Below are 7,031 nucleotides of genomic sequence, written 5' to 3' on the forward strand. Positions count from 1 at the left end.
GGCTTGTTGTGTCTGCAACTGATCGATATTCTTGCCATTGCAACCATTCCATGGCTTCCTTGGAATGATTAGTGGGCAAACGCCAACCTTGGAGATGTTTGAAAGCGATGGTGTTTTCCTCCATGCAGGTAAGACGGAGATCGTGCATGCAGACGCCAGCAGCGGTTATTTTTTCAAAGGAACTGAAATGAGTCAGTTCTTTGATGATCTTGTACCACCGTTCGAACTCGGCTTTTCCTTTCCTTTTCCTTGTTTGTAAACATAAAAATTCGTTCAGTTGTCGTCGTCGTCGTCGTCGTCGTCGTCGTCGTCGTCGTCGTCGTCGTCGTCGTCGTCTTCTTCTTCTTCTTCTTCTTCTTCTTCTTCTTCTTCTTCTTCTTCTTCTTGCGTTGGGATGGGACGGAAATGGAACATCCTGTTTAACAAAAGTTTCCGTCTCTCCACAGCTGCGTCTGTAGCCTCTTCAACATCCATTGAGTCTTCCTCCATGAAACGATGTCGCGCTTTCATAACGTCTTTATGCACGGGGTCATGCTTTAGATGTTCAAACCAGTGGAGACAGTGCAAGTACATCCCTCGCAACTTTCTTCTGTAAACTGGTATCAGGGCATTAAAAACTTCGTCATCCCTCTCTCGACGCATGTGACGTCTTGTTTGAATTTTGAATTTCCTGACCGTAATATTATCATCCAGCATGGTTACGCAAAACACTCCAACATGTTTCCTGAGGGTTCGCAGCAACGGAGGTGTCACGTGTCTGTGACGTTATCGTTTGAATTTTGAATTTCCCGCTCAAATTTGAATCCACCAATCAGAATGCTCCAATTCCAACCGTCAAAAGGGACCTGAAAACCCATTTAGCACTACTCCAGCTTGCACACGGTCCCAAAACTCTAGGGAGCCTTATTAATACATGACAAGAAGCATCAGTTCAAGATTAACAAAAGATACCAAAAGCTCCTCACAATATCTTTAAAACAATGGTTTACACGAACAATGACCTCTTTCCAATACACGATTGCTTTATTTTTCAGTTCGACTCACAACCCATAAGACTCTTTGTTCTTTACATTCAGTGTTTTCTTTATTCTTATTAAGCAAGAGCAGAAGCCTAACAACTAACACTCCCAGTTTGAGTGATCGTTTCCCAAGACCTAGTTATCTTCAGATTCCACTTCCACCAAAAGTAAAAAGAATTTTTTCACCAGTGAAGTGATCAGAGCATGCATAATAAAAACTCTGTCAGCGGTGTCACGTTAAATATAGATGGTCTGAGAGCTGGATTACTCAGAAATTGCAGAATTATACATGTAAGTTCAAAGTCAGGGCTTCTATCAAGACAGATTAGAAATTGTTATGAACTGTTCACATGACCACTGAGGTGCTTCTATAACAGTTAAGAACAATGTCCATGTACTTGATGATCAAATCACTGTGAAACAGTTAAAAATCATTATTCAAAGAAACGTGCTAAGCTTGAAAATACTTATAGGCGGCAATGGAGACAACCACGACAATAGCTGCTGCTGGAGCAAGAAGGGAGCTTAACCTATGAAGAGAGAGACAAAAACAACAACTTAGGTGAGAAGAGGACAATGCCTCACCTTGCCTTGCTTTTACTATCTGAAGCAGGAGGGTAATGCTTTCCCTCACTGTAATCAATGTAAGCCCTGTAGTCATCATAATGGAAATGCTTTGTTTTTCATCATTGTACAACACTGAAAGTCCAATCAATGACAAAGGTTGCTTAGTGGGCTCCACTCATAATTTCATTGGCTTTGAGCTTTTTGGGCCCCCATCACAAGAAAAACTAAATAATAATTATTATAATAATTTATTATTATTATTATTATTATTATTATTAGTATTATTAGTATTATTATTATTATTATTATTATTATTATTATTATTATTAATATTACATTATTTTGGTCCAAAAAAGTTCCCCTGTTGAATAAAAAAGAAAACTGTCCACACTTGACATTTTCAGTTTTGATTCTTTGCCAGACCAGATGCACCTTGTAAATAAAAGCTTCTTCAAGAGTTATTAATTTTGCATCTGAACAGAGGCATGGTAAAGCTTCTGTTGGAATTGAACTTGATTAAATTTTTAAAAAAAATGCAATAATCCCTTTTGTGTTCAATAATCTCATATACGCAAATGTCATGTAAAAGCTAAATAACAGGAAGCACTGCATTTGCTCTGAAGGTTTACTGCTTTTTACTCCTGCTTTTAAGAGTACATTTGATACCTATTTATTTTTCTAATAAATTCCAATACACCTGATATTGATACAAATCCATAATTTCTATTTTTTCAATCCATGGTACATTCAAAAGAGTTTCTTTTCACCACAAAGACTTGACAAGAGAATGCATTTATTTCTCAGAAACTGTGTACAGTATAAATTGCAACTAGTAAATTTAAGTCTTCATAAGACAGTAAGTTCCAATAAGCCTTAATTAATAGTTATTCGATTTTCTAGCTCTTATCTTTCTGAATGAAAAATACTTACCAGCCTTCTTTACTTTCACTGAAAAATACATTTTGCAAAGTTTTGCTCTGAAAATGGAAGATAAACATTAAATTCTTCACAAAATAGTTGGTCAACAAACGAATCTGTACAATTTTAATAACTTAAAGGTGTCTTAATCAAGGTAAAAGTATCACAACCAAGCACAAAATGACAAAATGGATACCTTAGATTGAATTTTATCCTCCTAAATGGAAAGGAAACAAATGGACATAAGCCAATGAACATACAACACAACATTACAAGCTAACTTCTTTAGCAAACCACTGGCCTTTGAATGAAATTCTTCTCATGAGAAGACATGAATATAGGAGGTTGGAGATTTAAAATTCATACCACCAGGATGACAGATTTTACCCTTCCTATCCAAAGGCTTCCTTTCTTGAGTAAATTATGGCTCTTAATGGGATGAGTAAAATCTGATTTCATTCTTGGGAATCAGACCATCCAAAAGAGATGGTTCTTAACCTTTCAATGTTTGAGAGGTTACTCTTGGAAGTATATACCCTGTCTTGTACCGTATTTACCCGTGTATAAGTCGATCCCATGTATAAGTTGACACCCCCTTTTTGATGGCAAAAAAAGCAATTTCTTAATTTCTTTGCTAAATGTTCATGGGATACTAATCTTGCATTCTTCGATTTCTGGAACTGTGGATTCATAAAAAATTAAGGGCCTCTAGCGCTTAATAGTTTTGTGGTTCAGCGGTTGTTGTATGTGCAGGCATTTTGTCCTTGAATTTCGAAAAAGTTCTCAGAAAATCAAACATGTAAACCTCAAACTAACCTGTTTCGTTGTTCAAGGATAAAGGGTTTTAGAGGATAAGCACAACATCACAGAAGCAGGAGTCAATCTTTGAAAATAACTTCAAAAACGATGCGAAATGTGCAAGGTTTAATTTGTGCTTGACTTATAATTTCTCACATGGCAAATGAAACAAAATTCATAAACCAAACAATAAAAAGTTTGCAAAAGCATTTAAATCATCCAGGTTTGTATAAAGAATAAAAAACAAATTACCAACCAGCATTTTCAGGCAACACGAGTGACGATCATGCTTGCACGCAAACACGAGGGATTGTGCCAGGTTACTAAGCCATTGAAGGATCGCGTTTTATTTGAAGAAACAAGAATGTTTTTTAGAGCTTTCCGCCTTTGGAAAATGAAAATTTCCAGTGTCTATTTCATATTTGTGCTTGTGAGTATCTTCAACATTTAAAGTAAAACAAATTCTTTTTCATTTCAACTGGAATTGCTTAATTACATTCATTTTGAAGTCTTTCGTCATTCATTTTGAACTATTTCGTTCACTGCGTTCGTTATGCCCAACGACCACATTATGATGTTTATTTTGAATAAATTATTTAGCTGGAACTTGGCTCGAAATCTTTGACCCATGTATAAGTCAAGGGCGATTTTTGGAGCTTCTTTTGAGGCCATAAAAGGTCGACTTATACACGGGTAAATACGGTATTATCCGGGGTAAAATTTGTAATGTCACCCCAGGACATTAAAGGGGTTAAACTTAACCCATTGACAGCCTGGGTGCGACTAAACAGATTTTACTCCAATGCCAGATGATTTTGGAGGCATCCTGGGGTGCTGGGGTTAACCAAATTTACAGGGATGGATAAACAAAATACGAAACAATGAGAAACCACTTCAAAAAATTACAATTTTGAAGACCAATGCATAGAAAAAAAGCACCAAAAATGCATTTACATCAGTAAGCTCTCCTATAAGATATGTCATCATAAGTTCTCTTGCATCACCGGAATGCCCAACATCTTCAAAGCTTTCTGTAGAATCTCCCCCTGTTTGTGTAAATATAAGGTAAGACCAGATGCAAAAACAAAATAGTGAATATTCAATCAGCTTCTTCCCTACTCTAGATGTGGAAACAATGGTTTGTGTATCTTTCTGTGAAAGTAGAGACTACATACCATTACCTTCATTTTTGTCAATTTAAATAAAAGGTGAAACCAAGACTTTTATATCAACATCATATTCATGATAGTTACAATGTACAATAATATTTTTGTGTGCACCTCATAATGAGGTCACTTGAGATGTAGATATAAAACATTACGACTGCTTAACTGCTACTAAAAACAGTCTCTTAAAGGGCTATGTCACAGAAAATGATGTAATTTTTCCCCATGTTTACATGAGTAGAAAATAGCACTTGTCACCACCCTCTCATACTTAATTCTGTTGAAATATAAGTGCTTCACAGCCACCGTTTGCAAAAAAACATAACCCCTTGTACTTGAAAAGGGTTGGCCGGACAGTTTTCAAGTTTCAGGGCTTGAAATTGCGACCAATACAGTCGCATTTGCGACTGAATTTTTTCCCTTTGCGACTAAAAAATCTGGAGAAGTCGCAAATTTGCGACTTGTTCTCATCTTCGTTCTTTCGAAACAAAAGAATTAGTAGCAGTTGCCACTTTGCTGCTCTTTTTACTAAAATAAATGAAGAAATGACAAAATTATTTTGTTTCTCGCCTTGAGTTTTCTTTCAATCTGAAGATAGCGTAATTGTAGCGTAATTTCGCTGCGATGTTACGTGCACAACTCCATTCCTTCAATATCATTCGCCATTTTCAGCGGTTTACTTCAACACAAGTATTGTGGGCTCATATTTTGTTTTGCTACACCGCTGACAACACAATGCAGCGCGATGATTTTGCGACTAAAATTTTCGAAATTGCGACTACATTTTCGTATCTTGTCGCAAAATTGCGACTGGATTTTTTCGCAAATTTCAAGCCCTGAGTTTATGGCAAATCGCCTGGATAAAGTTCCTTATTGCTCATAATCATCTTGTTTGTGACAACAATAATTTTATCAGTAAAGGAATTCCACATTTCCATTTTCCAGTTTTAACCAATTGACCCCTGAAAGTGAGACTTAATAGATTTTACTGTGTCTCACGCCAGATGATTTTACTCGTCAAAGGGGGGCGTCCTAGGGCGTTTGAGGAGTAAATGGGTTACACTCATGATTAACAAAAGATTCCCCATAAATACCCTAAATTACGTGACATAGCCACTTAAACCCTTTCATGCCCGAGGGCCCCACTGATGATTAAAATTGTCTGGTGTTAGAGTAAAATTCAGAAGTGTCATTCTTTGGCAGGAAAGGCTTAACAGAACAATACAGGATTGAAATGTCCAAATGACAGCCAACTGTCATGATACAAATGGAGGAGCATGACCGGTTGTTCTCATCATTTAACCCTTTAAGCCCCGAGGGGTTCCCCATTGACGAGTAAAATCGTCAGGCGTTAGACAGAGTAAAATCTATAAGTGCCATTTGGCACTATCGGGGCTGAAAGGGTTAAACGGGGACATATTTTTTTCACGCTGTTACCTTAATGAAGACTAGCAGTAAGCAGTCAAAATGTTGTCATCTACATGTACATCTCAGGTACTACGATTCTCAATTGAGTATGACACTAGGGAAGTTTGGTGACAAAGTTTCATCGTTAAAGTTACCATGTTGTCAAGGGCAACTTGCTTCGTTTTCAAGGGTAACTTTTTGGGGTTTGACGTCATTTAACTGGTAACAGTCGTCAGTTTGAATTTAACCATTACCATTTGTAGATTTTGGTGGGCTCATCGCTCGCTCGCAACATCAAGGCCCTTAAAGTTACTCTTGGAAACAAGGGAAGTTGCCCTTGACAAGATGGTAACTTTAACGCTGAAACTTTGTCACCAAACTTCCCTAGTATCATACTCAACTGAGAATCGTAGTAAGTGATTACAATGCGAGACAAACAATGATACAAGGTGATGAAGAAGAAACTATCCTGCATGAAGTTGTTAGTCAGTTTTAAATGACTGGTTATTTACCTACAATTTTCAAAGAACACAAAATCTGGAATACAACTGCATGATCGTTCCCCTCAACACTTTATTTTAATGATGTTACTGCACAACACTCAGACATGTCTCCCCTCAGACTTCCAGGAAAACTTTACACCTGATTTAAGAGTTATTACAAAATAATGATCACTCTGATTACATTGCCCCCTTCAAAGTCCATAGTAGAATTTTATGCAGTCTTTCCCGAGTTATGTAATATTAGGAGATGGTATACATTGCTCAGCAGGCATGTTTACAAAAGTTGTTGATTCTCGTAAAATCAGTCTTTCAGTAAGAGCATGGAGCTTTTTTAAATAACGGACAATCTTGGCTTACCAGCCTGTTCTAGTAAAACTTCTTCTCCGCCTGGATGCTAGTTAAGAAACAAAGAGAAATAAAAAAATTCAAAAGGAACTGACATGTGGGCAAAGACAAATCGCATAGCTTAATTCCTTATTGACAGAGTGAACGTGTTCAATTTGTAAAAAAAGTTGCCTAAAAATACTCAAAACTAACATGAGACCATTGATAGTTGAATCACATCCAACCAAAACTGAAAACTAGGTAGATTTGACTTTACTTGAGCTTAATTAATTCAATTGTATTCGATTCGAATTAACGAAATACACCGG

General features: G+C 36.9%; 1 protein-coding gene across 2 annotated transcripts in view; it reads right to left on the minus strand.

Moving 5' to 3' along the window:
- Window positions 1-1,001: 1,001 nt before the first annotated feature.
- Window positions 1,002-7,031, minus strand: part of LOC138008382 (cytochrome b5-like) — a 6,601-nt gene continuing 571 nt past the window's right edge. Inside the window, exons 2-6 of one of the 2 annotated variants that reach the window (XM_068855743.1) lie at window positions 6,736-6,772; window positions 4,257-4,348; window positions 2,701-2,721; window positions 2,517-2,563; window positions 1,002-1,549 (exon numbers count right to left, since the gene is read on the minus strand). In XM_068855743.1, the coding sequence (XP_068711844.1) occupies window positions 1,471-1,549; window positions 2,517-2,563; window positions 2,701-2,721; window positions 4,257-4,348; window positions 6,736-6,772 (276 nt within the window). In that variant the 3' untranslated portion in view covers window positions 1,002-1,470. Of the gene's footprint in view, window positions 1,550-1,571; window positions 1,719-2,516; window positions 2,564-2,700; window positions 2,722-4,256; window positions 4,349-6,735; window positions 6,773-7,031 lie in introns of those variants that run through there. The other variant, XM_068855796.1, reaches the window with a different exon arrangement.

This window comes from Montipora foliosa, chromosome 1, assembly GCF_036669935.1.
Source record: "Montipora foliosa isolate CH-2021 chromosome 1, ASM3666993v2, whole genome shotgun sequence".
Classification (NCBI taxonomy): Eukaryota; Metazoa; Cnidaria; class Anthozoa; order Scleractinia; family Acroporidae; genus Montipora; species Montipora foliosa.